Source organism: Leptodactylus fuscus, chromosome 1, assembly GCF_031893055.1.
Source record: "Leptodactylus fuscus isolate aLepFus1 chromosome 1, aLepFus1.hap2, whole genome shotgun sequence".
Lineage (NCBI taxonomy): Eukaryota > Metazoa > Chordata > Amphibia > Anura > Leptodactylidae > Leptodactylus > Leptodactylus fuscus.
Window position 1 is genome coordinate 360792393 of NC_134265.1, and position 13568 is coordinate 360805960.

General features: G+C 39.4%; 1 protein-coding gene across 2 annotated transcripts in view; it reads right to left on the reverse strand.

Moving 5' to 3' along the window:
• Positions 1 to 13568, reverse strand: part of DYSF (dysferlin) — a 283259-nt gene that overhangs the window by 184321 nt on the left and 85370 nt on the right. For both annotated transcript variants that reach the window (XM_075261820.1, XM_075261819.1), the window contains exons 17-20: positions 12129 to 12164; positions 7335 to 7450; positions 6818 to 6931; positions 4082 to 4259 (exon numbers count right to left, since the gene is read on the reverse strand). In XM_075261820.1, the coding sequence (XP_075117921.1) occupies positions 4082 to 4259; positions 6818 to 6931; positions 7335 to 7450; positions 12129 to 12164 (444 nt within the window). The remainder of the gene's footprint in view (positions 1 to 4081; positions 4260 to 6817; positions 6932 to 7334; positions 7451 to 12128; positions 12165 to 13568) is intronic.

Here is a 13568-nt window from a genome sequence, read left to right on the forward strand (position 1 = left end):
ACTATAATACTACCTCCTATGTACAAGAATATAACTACTATAATACTGCTCCTATGTACAAGAATATAACTACTATAATACTACCTCCTATGTACAAGAATATAACTACTATAATATTACCTCCTATGTACAAGAATATAACTACTATAATACTACTCCTATGTACAATAATATAACTAGTATAATACTACTCCTATTTACAAGAATATAACTACTATAATACTACTCCTATGTACAAGAATATAACTACTATAATACTACCTCCTATGTACAAGAATATAACTACTATAATACTGCTCCTATGTACAAGAATATAACTACTATAATACTACTCCTATGTACAAGAATATAACTACTATAATACTACCTCCTATGTACAAGAATATAACTACTATAATACTACTCCTATGTACAAGAATATAACTAGTATAATACTACTCCTATTTACAAGAATATAACTACTATAATACTACTCCTATGTACAAGAATATAACTACTATAATACTACCTCCTATGTACAAGAATATAACTACTATAATACTGCTCCTATGTACAAGAATATAACTACTATAATACTACTTCTATGTACAAGAATATAACTACTATAATACTGCTCCTATGTACAAGAATATAACTACTATAATACTACTCCTATGTACAAGAATATAACTACTATAATACTACCTCCTAAGTACAAGAATATAACTACTATAATACTGCTCCTATATACAAGAATATAACTACTATAATACTACTCCTATATACAAGAATATAACTACTATAATACTACTCCTATGTACAAGAATATAACTACTATAATACTACTCCTATGTACAAGAATATAACTACTATAATACTACCTCCTATGTACAAGAATATAACTACTATAATACTAATCCTATGTACAAGAATATAACTACTATAATACTACCTCCTATGTACAAGAATATAACTACTATAATACTACTCCTATGTACAAGAATATAACTACTATAATACTACCTCCGATGTACAAGAATATAACTACTATAATACTAATCCTATGTACAAGAATAAAACTACTATAATACTACTCCTATGTACAAGAATATAACTACTATAATACTACCTCCTATGTACAAGAATATAACTACTATAATACTACTCCTATATACAAGAATATAACTACTATAATACTACTCCTATGTACAAGAATATAACTACTATAATACTACTCCTATGTACAAGAATATAACTAGTATAATACTAATCCTATTTACAAGAATATAACTACTATAATACTACCTCCTATGTACAAGAATATAACTACTATAATACTGCTCCTATGTACAAGAATATAACTACTATAATACTACTTCTATGTACAAGAATATAACTACTATAATACTGCTCCTATGTACAAGAATATAACTACTATAATACTACCTCCTATGTACAAGAATATAACTACTATAATACTACTCCTATGTACAAGAATATAACTACTATAATACTACTGCTATATACAAGAATATAACTACTATAATACTACTCCTATATACAAGAATATAACTACTATAATACTACTCCTATACACAAGAATATAACTACTATAATACTACTCCTATGTACAAGAATATAACTACTATAATACTACTCCTATATACAAGAATATAACTACTATAATACTACTCCTATGTACAAGAATATAACTACTATAATACTACTCCTATGTACAAGAATATAACTACTATAATACTACCTCCTATGTACAAGAATATAACTACTATAATACTACTCCTATGTACAAGAATATAACTACTATAATACTAATCCTATGTACAAAAATATAACTACTATAATACTACTCCTATGTACAAGAATATAACTACTATAATACTACTCCTATGTACAAGAATATAACTAGTATAATACTACCTCCTATGTACAAGAATATAACTACTATAATACTGCTCCTATGTACAAGAATATAACTACTATAATACTACTTCTATGTACAAGAATATAACTACTATAATACTGCTCCTATGTACAAGAATATAACTACTATAATACTACCTCCTATATACAAGAATATAACTACTATAATACTACCTCCTATGTACAAGAATATAACTACTATAATACTACCTCCTATGTACAAGAATATAACTACTATAATACTGCTCCTATGTACAAGAATATAACTACTATAATACTACTTCTATGTACAAGAATATAACTACTATAATACTGCTCCTATGTACAAGAATATAACTACTATAATACTACCTCCTATATACAAGAATATAACTACTATAATACTACCTCCTATGTACAAGAATATAACTACTATAATACTACCTCCTATGTACAAGAATATAACTACTATAATACTACTCCTATATACAAGAATATAACTACTATAATACTACTCCTATGCACAAGAATATAACTACTATAATACTACTCCTATGTACAAGAATATAACTACTATAATACTACTCCTATATACAAGAATATAACTACTATAATACTACTCCTATGAACAAGAATATAACTACTATAATACTACTCCTATGTACAAGAATATAACTAGTATAATACTACTCCTATTTACAAGAATATAACTACTATAATACTACCTCCTATGTACAAGAATATAACTACTATAATACTGCTCCTATGTACAAGAATATAACTACTATAATATTACCTCCTATGTACAAGAATATAACTACTATAATACTACTCCTATGTACAATAATATAACTAGTATAATACTACTCCTATTTACAAGAATATAACTACTATAATACTACTCCTATGTACAAGAATATAACTACTATAATACTGCTCCTATGTACAAGAATATAACTACTATAATACTACTCCTATGTACAAGAATATAACTACTATAATACTACCTCCTATGTACAAGAATATAACTACTATAATACTGCTCCTATATACAAGAATATAACTACTATAATACTACTCCTATATACAAGAATATAACTACTATAATACTGCTCCTATGTACAAGAATATAACTACTATAATACTACTCCTATATACAAGAATATAACTACTATAATACTACTCCTATGTACAAGAATATAACTACTATAATACTACTCCTATGTACAAGAATATAACTACTATAATACTAATCCTATGTACAAGAATATAACTACTATAATACTACTCCTATGTACAAGAATATAACTACTATAATACTACCTCCTATGTACAAGAATATAACTACTATAATACTACTCCTATATACAAGAATATAACTACTATAATACTACCTCCTATGTACAAGAATATAACTACTATAATACTACTCCTATGTACAAGAATATAACTAGTATAATACTACTCCTATTTACAAGAATATAACTACTATAATACTACTTCTATGTACAAGAATATAACTACTATAATACTGCTCCTATGTACAAGAATATAACTACTATAATACTACTCCTATGTACAAGAATATAACTACTATAATACTACCTCCTATGTACAAGAATATAACTACTATAATACTACTCCTATGTACAAGAATATAACTACTATAATACTACTCCTATGTACAAGAATATAACTACTATAATACTACCTCCTATGTACAAGAATATAACTACTATAATACTACTCCTATATACAAGAATATAACTACTATAATACTACCTCCTATGTACAAGAATATAACTACTATAATACTACTCCTATGTACAAGAATATAACTACTATCACACCATCTCCTATGTGTAATACTGAATAACATACTGACATATATAATTGTAGTTATCTGCCATCATGGTATATTATTATTCTGCTATACTGTCTACCACCCTGTCTGTGATGTATGGGTCGCTCACTGGGGTGTAGTTATATACTGAGTATTATTTTGGAGCTCTGCACCTTATACAGTAACAGCTCTGGAGTCTTTGGGTCTTACAGCTCATTGCTTTATCCAGTCTCCAGGTTTCTATTCCGCACACTCACTTTATTACCAATTAGACGTTGGCAGACTGTACGAGCCCGGCCCTGCTGGCGGTATTATTCACACGTCATACACATGTCTTACCATCAAACACGGCTCTGCTGTACTGTGTAGTAGAGGCCAGAGGTAAGCAGGTGGTGTCATACTTATTGCCGTAGTTCCCAATGCTGACTTCAAACTGAATCGCGTCATCGACATCCTGCAGCATCGTCGCTGAATAGAAGGCAGCAAAGAGGCAGTACTTTCGTCTCCGCAGATATTTCTAGAAGAAAAAATTCCATATATATGTCTTATTATCAGTCCTGGCTTGTTCCTAGACAATAGATTAATACCACCGAGGTAGAAGAAGGCATTGGAAGTCGGTGAGAAGAATGATTCAAGACTTCACTATATAACAGCTGTGTAGGTGATATTATATTAGTACTCTATGGCAGTATTACATGGGCACTGTATACGGTATTAGTAAGATGCCATGGACTATATTGTCTGTGCAGGATTTCTCTCCTTCAACAAAAAATTGTTAAGTCTCCCCATTACCCTGGATAACGAACTTCACACATGACTGTCCCTAAGACCTAAAGATCTCTAAGTCTATGGTGGTCACTTCCCTTCATCCAAGAAGAAGTGTTGGAATTGTCTACTTTGGGTAAACGTTCCATCCAGGAAGGAAACTTGTAACCCCGTTACTCTGTTGCATTTCATTATGTTCTTAGATTAAGATATTGCATTGCCGAGCCTAAATAAATTTAGGCTGGCTTAAACTTCATGTTCAGGCTAGGGTTGAGCCGATCTTGACTTTTCAGGATCGATTTTAAAATCCGATTTCCGATCAATTTTCATTCGAACCCGATCTCGATCCCAATTCCGATCCCAATGCAAGTCAATGGGATTTTTTTATTCATCGGAGATCGGATTTTAAAAGCAATTCTATTCACTATACAGCATGGAATCTAACAATTGAACGCTTTAATTGTTAGAATCCACGCCGTGTAGTGAATCACTAAGTAGCCAAAGGATTTTTTTTAATCCTCTGGCTACTTAGTCCCCCCTGGTGTCCACTTACCTGCAGAGATGGCTGCTCCGGTGCCCGGTGTTCTCCTTCTTCTTCACCTCACTGCCGCTCCACGCTGTTCTTCTCGCCTCGCTGCCCCCTGCCCCACGATTAGGAGAGTGTGGGCGGGTACTGGGAGGGGAGACGTCACGTCTCCCCGCCCTGTACCCACCCACACTCTCCTAGGCCACAAGCCCCACCTTCCTAGCTCTTTAAACACTAACCTGGGAGGCGGCGGCAGCGAGGCGAGAAGAGCATCATGGAGCGGCAGCGAGGCGAAGAAGAAGGAGAACACCGGGCACCGGAGCAGCCATCTCTGGAGGTAAGTAGCTACTAAAGATGTTAGTTTAGTCTCCCATTAGAATGAATGGAGGCAGCCGGCGCGCAGGGGCTTAAGGCTGTGTGCCGGCTGCTTCTATTCATTCCTATGGAACTGCAGCGGAGCCTTCACACTGAGTATACACTCTGGTCAGAATGAGCAGAGCGTATACTCAGTGTGAAGGCTAAGCAAAGCATTGTGGGAAATAATACCGATCTTGATCCCACCTAAAAAGATCGTGTTCGGAGTTCCGATTGCGATCATGAAATTTTCTCGATCACTGATCGGAATCCGATCTTTTCCGAACACGATCGCTCAACCCTAACGTTGACACAATTGAAGCTGATATAACCTGAACATTGGAGCAACCAGTCTGGCACTGACTAAAGCGAGGTCAAGCTTCTAAGGTAACCTTATGTTCTTCACAAGAAAACCCTACAAGGAAATTTGGACTTAGACCCATTTCCAAATCGCACCCCTCAGAACATTAACCAATTGGCAGTTGTTTTGTGTCATTGATGAAGCCATTAGTCAGAACCAAGAAGTTCTATGAGCTGGTGGTCAACCCCCTGAGATATAACCATAAACAGAACCTAGAGAGGTGAAGGTGTATAGGGACAAATCCGATGGTCAAACCAAAAGAAAAGTCCTGAAAAGGACGACTGGGTGAATACATGGGCCGGAAGGCTATAGACAGGAGGATCACGAATAATCGGGCAAGTATCAGAAGGGCGTCAACGTAGAGTAAAGCAACTGGATGCCCAGACAAAGACCAATCAACATACTTGACGGGACACTGAAGAGGTGACACAGGGTCATATAGTCCTTGATGGCATCTAGACGACATTGTAAGTCATACTACCTTCTACGAACTCCCTACTCATAGGTTCCTTGTAATGTTGGGTAGATTTTGGAGTAGTTTTCGGGTAATACATCACAGCCAGGAGCTCCAAATCAACTAGAGCTCCTAAAAACTCTATAGACAAGGCTAAAAACGCAACGTTGACTTGATTAGTATTGACATTTTTGTTTGGTTTTCTATTTGTTTCTATTTCTATGGTCTAAGTCCATCAAATTATGAAATCACAAGCGCACTACGACCTGACCAGCTCCACCAACAAAGCAACAGTCATAGACTGGAGGTAAGCCCACAGGATCCCATCACATAGTCCATCAAACCTCCCCCGACTGTATTTATGACTGTACAAACAATCGGAACACAAATTAGTCCTTTCCATGTGGAATTCCGACATCGGAAAAAAAAAAAAACATCCGCAACCCAATTAAGGTAATTTATGTCTTCCTGATGAAGAGTGAACGTTCCAGTCCACAAATCGTTCCCAGGTAAACTGTACGAAATCTGCTCAATCATTTAGGAGGAATAGAGGAATTAACAGATGTTCCCGCTGCTTTCATGGAAGTCATTTTATCCGAGCGGAGCTGTCATTACCTCGACTCGTAAGATGTCATCGGAAGAAATGTCATCCACCTTCTGCTCTGTATGTTCAACCAGCTTGGTCTCCAGCTCCAGTAGGACACGTCCTCGGTAGGCTACTCCTTCTCCCTGGAAGATCAAAAGTAAGGTCATCTTCAGTGGAAAGTATGGGACCGTAATGGAGTGTACGCGGAGTGTAGATGATGAAAGCCCGTATGAAGAATGAACTGAAAACTGAGAACGGTGGTGGAAGAGCCAAGACGCCCATGGAACTTTAGGAAAGTAGTTTCCCAGAAGCATCAAGCTCAACATTTAGAGAAGAAACACTTGTCTATTTACTGTAGTCGCTAAGAATGAGGTTCAAGGATCGCTGTGCTCAGTTAGAGACACCAAGGTGATATCATGGACACGATGAAGAAGAGAGAAGGACATTTTTGTAAAATATGGACATATTCACTTCTAAACACTGACAAGACTAAACAATGGAGATGGAGAGGCCAAAGGCAAACCTTAAAGGAGCTCCATATCTTACCTTCCCCATATTCAGCTCTTCATAAGGATCTGGGAATCCGGTAAACTCTCTTGGGCTTCCATAAAGGTTCACGTAACAAGGTCCGAAGGTTGGAAGAAATCCAAGACTGTCATCAACTGAGATCAAATAAGACCAAGTAAGGCCATCAACCAAGGTCAAGATCCAACATGACTTTCATGGAAACATTTACAAAGTAACAACCAGATCAGAAGGAGAACCCCAAATATCTTATTCAAATGTAGAGTACCCCAAATGTCACTTGTTCTAAGAGTCACATAGCTGAGCACCATGAGAATCATTGTCAGCATTACATTGTCTTGCAACCTGTCAGTGTATACCCCAAGTGTCATCCTGTCATTATCCTGTACCCCAAGTATCAGCCTGTCATTATCCTGTACCCCAAGTATCAGCCTGTCATTATCCTGTACCCCAAGTATCAGCCTGTCATTATCCTGTACCCCAAGTATCAGCCTGTCATTATCCTGTACCCCAAGTATCAGCCTGTCATTATCCTGTACCCCGAGTATCAGCCTGTCATTATCCTGTACCCCAAGTGTCATCCTGTCATTATCCTGTACCCCAAGTATCAGCCTGTCATTATCCTGTACCCCAAGTGTCATCCTGTCATTATCCTGTACCCCAAGTATCAGCCTGTCATTATCCTGTACCCCAAGTATCAGCCTGTCATTATCCTGTACCCCAAGTATCAGCCTGTCATTATCCTGTACCCCAAGTATCAGCCTGTCATTATCCTGTACCCCGAGTATCAGCCTGTCATTATCCTGTACCCCAAGTGTCATCCTGTCATTATCCTGTACCCCAAGTATCAGCCTGTCATTATCCTGTACCCCAAGTGTCATCCTGTCATTATCCTGTACCCCAAGTATCAGCCTGTCATTATCCTGTACCCCAAGTATCAGCCTGTCATTATCCTGTACCCCAAGTGTCATCCTGTCATTATCCTGTACCCCAAGTATCAGCCTGTCATTATCCTGTACCCCGAGTGTCATCCTGTCATTATCCTGTACCCCAAGTATCAGCCTGTCATTATCCTGTACCCCAAGTGTCATCCTGTCATTATCCTGTACCCCAAGTATCAGCCTGTCATTATCCTGTACCCCAAGTATCAGCCTGTCATTATCCTGTACCCCAAGTATCAGCCTGTCATTATCCTGTACCCCAAGTATCAGCCTGTCATTATCCTGTACCCCAAGTATCAGCCTGTCATTATCCTGTACCCCAAGTGTCAGCCTGTCATTATCCTGTACCCCAAGTATCAGCCTGTCATTATCCTGTACCCCAAGTATCAGCCTGTCATTATCCTGTACCCCAAGTATCAGCCTGTCATTATCCTGTACCCCAAGTATCAGCCTGTCATTATCCTGTACCCCAAGTGTCAGCCTGTCATTATCCTGTACCCCAAGTATCAGCCTGTCATTATCCTGTACCCCGAGTGTCATCCTGTCATTATCCTGTACCCCAAGTATCAGCCTGTCATTATCCTGTACCCCGAGTATCAGCCTGTCATTATCCTGTACCCCAAGTATCAGCCTGTCATTATCCTGTACCCCAAGTATCAGCCTGTCATTATCCTGTACCCCAAGTATCAGCCTGTCATTATCCTGTACCCCAAGTATCAGCCTGTCATTATCCTGTACCCCAAGTATCAGCCTGTCATTATCCTGTACCCCAAGTGTCAGCCTGTCATTATCCTGTACCCCAAGTATCAGCCTGTCATTATCCTGTACCCCAAGTATCAGCCTGTCATTATCCTGTACCCCAAGTATCAGCCTGTCATTATCCTGTACCCCAAGTATCAGCCTGTCATTATCCTGTACCCCAAGTGTCAGCTCGTCATTATCCTGTACCCCAAGTATCAGCCTGTCATTATCCTGTACCCCAAGTATCAGCCTGTCATTATCCTGTACCCCAAGTATCAGCCTGTCATTATCCTGTACCCCAAGTGTCAGTCTGTCATTATCCTGTACCCCAAGTATCAGCGAGTCATTATCCTGTACCCCAAGTGTCAGTCTGTCATTATCCTGTACCCCAAGTATCAGCTTGTCATTATCCTGTACCCCAAGTATCAGCGAGTCATTATCCTGTACCCCAAGTATCAGCCTGTCATTATCCTGTACCCCAAGTGTCAGCCTGTCATTATCCTGTACCCCAAGTATCAGCCTGTCATTATCCTGTACCCCAAGTATCAGCCTGTCATTATCCTGTACCCCAAGTATCAGCCTGTCATTATCCTGTACCCCAAGTATCAGCCTGTCATTATCCTGTACCCCAAGTATCAGCCTGTCATTATCCTGTACCCCAAGTATCAGCCTGTCATTATCCTGTACCCCAAGTATCAGCCTGTCATTATCCTGTACCCCAAGTATCAGCGAGTCATTATCCTGTACCCCAAGTGTCAGTCTGTCATTATCCTGTACCCCAAGTATCAGCCTGTCATTATCCTGTACCCCAAGTATCAGCCTGTCATTATCCTGTACCCCAAGTATCAGCGAGTCATTATCCTGTACCCCAAGTATCAGCCTGTCATTATCCTGTACCCCAAGTATCAGCCTGTCATTATCCTGTACCCCAAGTGTCAGTCTGTCATTATCCTGTACCCCAAGTATCAGCCTGTCATTATCCTGTACCCCAAGTGTCAGTCTGTCATTATCCTGTACCCCAAGTATCAGCCTGTCATTATCCTGTACCCCAAGTATCAGCGAGTCATTATCCTGTACCCCAAGTGTCAGTCTGTCATTATCCTGTACCCCAAGTATCAGCCTGTCATTATCCTGTACCCCAAGTATCAGCCTGTCATTATCCTGTACCCCAAGTATCAGCGAGTCATTATCCTGTACCCCAAGTATCAGCCTGTCATTATCCTGTACCCCAAGTGTCAGCCTGTCATTATCCTGTACCCCAAGTATCAGCCTGTCATTATCCTGTACCCCAAGTATCAGCCTGTCATTATCCTGTACCCCAAGTATCAGCCTGTCATTATCCTGTACCCCAAGTATCAGCCTGTCATTATCCTGTACCCCAAGTATCAGCCTGTCATTATCCTGTACCCCGAGTATCAGCCTGTCATTATCCTGTACCCCAAGTATCAGCTTGTCATTATCCTGTACCCCGAGTATCAGCCTGTCATTATCCTGTACCCCAAGTATCAGCCTGTCATTATCCTGTACCCCAAGTATCAGCCTGTCATTATCCTGTACCCCAAGTATCAGTCTGTCATTATCCTGTACCCCAAGTGTCAGCCTGTCATTACCCTGTACCCCAAGTATCAGCCTGTCATTATCCTGTACCCCAAGTATCAGTCTGTCATTATCCTGTACCCCAAGTATCAGCCTGTCATTATCCTGTACCCCAAGTATCAGTCTGTCATTATCCTGTACCCCAAGTGTCAGCCTGTCATTATCCTGTACCCCAAGTATCAGCCTGTCATTATCCTGTACCCCAAGTATCAGTCTGTCATTATCCTGTACCCCAAGTATCAGCCTGTCATTATCCTGTACCCCAAGTGTCAGCCTGTCATTATCCTGTACCCCAATTGTTATCCTGGCAGGATTGATACCAGATTAGATAGTGGAGAAGATGGACTGCTCCAGTGACTACATACAGGATTTCTGTTCCAGGCATCTTCAGGATCTGCCCCTTGAGATTTTGGTGGAGAATGTGGGCAATAACCGGTGCTCATAGATTACTTAGGTGTCAAATTGTATATACATCACCTTGCACCCATAACAGATTAGTTACAGCCAAAGCTGCTTTCAAAGTTCTGTTGGCTACTATTTTATAGTTACTTAGCTTTGACCACACAATATATTACTGCATTGCATTATGGGAGATGTTATCTATTTTTACAACAATATTGCTTCCATTGCTTGCCAGGTGTGAATACCACCATACACCACAGCAGGGGATAAAAAACTCACAGCGGTCTAAGGAGATAAGTGATAGAAAAGACTAAAAGCTAAGAGGACACCGGCAGAATGATGAATGCAGCTCTGGAGGTAACTATAAGACATGTCAATCAAGAATAGCATATAATGATTCATGTCAGGATATTCATCATTACACACAGATTTAAAGGGGTTCTCCAGGAGTTTAGCGTCATGGTTATTTTTGGTTCTTAGAGACTACCTATATTATTAGTTTTTCCTTTGTCTTGACACTCAGACCAATGTGACTGCACGAGATCCTGATTTTCCTGGACATGTTGTACTTCCTAGTTTTACATTCTTGCCTTCTTGCATTTCATCTTCAAGAGACTCCGCAGATCAGGCCATGGTGTACACCAGTTTAATATTATTATGGTTGCCGTCTATATACCTTCAGTACACCCTGGAGAACCCACTTAAAGGGAGTGCGCCACCTGAACCCAATGTATCGATGGAGTCCACAGATAGATAGATTAGGGCCACCTGAATCAGATGGTGTTTTCCCCTTGTGAATCGGAGCCTCTGCTGCTGAGATATCACCGTTTTTGTCAATACACAAATGGGCTCCTTGAGTGACAAGGACGCCGCCATTACTCCAAAGAGCTCATTTGCATATATATAAGAAGGTGATATCTCAGCAACAGAGGCTCCGATTCACACGGGGAAAACACTGTTTGATTCAGGTGGCTCTAATCTATCTATCTGCAGGACTGGGGTGATATGATGGGACTGCGGACAAACTCCCTTTAAATTGCAGAAGACTGGATTGCATCACCCTACAACTCTGCTACATTTACTTAATATAGTTATACAAGGGATCGGAATCTACAGGATATCTTAGAGGACGTACAGTTAAGAACGGCGGGCGGCTTTCCCGTGGTCTCATCTGAAGCACAAAGAAACAAGTCGTGGTTAGAGAGGATGGATGTAACGTGGTCGGATCTTATTATAGAGCAGACATTACAACCCGTGCATCACATGACATGAATTAGAATCAATGCAAATGGATTAAAAGGATCAGTTCATGAAGGGGTTAATCTATTAGGGGTCAATACACTGGATCAATGAATGAAGTCACATCACAGGTCATGTGGATCATGCAAGGAACACCACACAGAGGCCATCAGCATAGATGCAGAAAATTCCACCACTATGGGGCCCGTGATGACGAGGGGCCCAGTCCTGAACTCCTCCTACTCCAATGTAATAGTATTTTCCTGCAGGAACCACTAGGGGGAGCTCAGTGCACAGAGATTGTGACAGTATTCACTGTTTGCATTACTATACAGCGAGCTCCCCCTAGTGGTGGCTGCAGGCTGACAGTTTTTGTATATACTATAGGTATGCGGTTGTAGCACAAATTAAACTGGAGGTGCCCAACTACTGACACCCCACTGATCATAATGGGGGTCCTGGGGTGGTGGTCTCACAGCCTTATAAGGGTTATTTGCACTTACATATCAAGTCTATAGCTTGCTTGGGCAAGAGGTCATAGGTGGTGGCGCTATTGCATTGCTTTCTATGTAAATAATGATCATGGTACAGTGGTAGGAAGTGGTACTGCATGTAATATTTTAATAACTAATGAAAATAATCAAAATAAACTAATTATTATCATTTACTTTTAAATACATTTGTAATAATATTTTTAAGTTGCAACATTTATGTAATATAATGTCCCAACTAGCAGATCTATAGCCGACCCTTCATATATAACCTATATAAAACTACATAGGGATGCGGGTATGACACTGCTTTATATTTGGGGGGGAGGGGGGGGTCCTAATGGCTTTTTTTGCAGAATAGTCTACGGATGGTAAGAATGGTAAAAGATGTAACTTCTTTGCAGGTGGTGGCGCTGTTGTATAGGTTTCTATGGAAAATTTTGCTGTTGGCACAGTGGTGGAAGGTGGTACTGCAGGTGTAATAAAATGAGAAGGGAGCGTGTCCAAAAATTATTAGTGGAGAAAAAGAGGCGGAAGAAGAGTCGCTGTGATGGAGACGTATCCTGCACCGCATATATCCCCGATATACATATATACATAGGACCAGGTTATATCATGCACTCTAGGCAGCTGTTATGACAAAAACGTGCAAACTGCGTGGAAATTTACGTAAAACGCCTGGTGTAGCCTGAATTCCCAGCATGCACCACCAGAAAGCTGAGATCTGCAGTGCCCCATGTTACACTGTGAGCGATTTCCTAATATCCCTCTAATAATTAAGTCCTATGTGAGAGGGTGATGGGGTAAGAGCGGCTCTCCGGCCTAAAGAGGGGGATTACATTAAA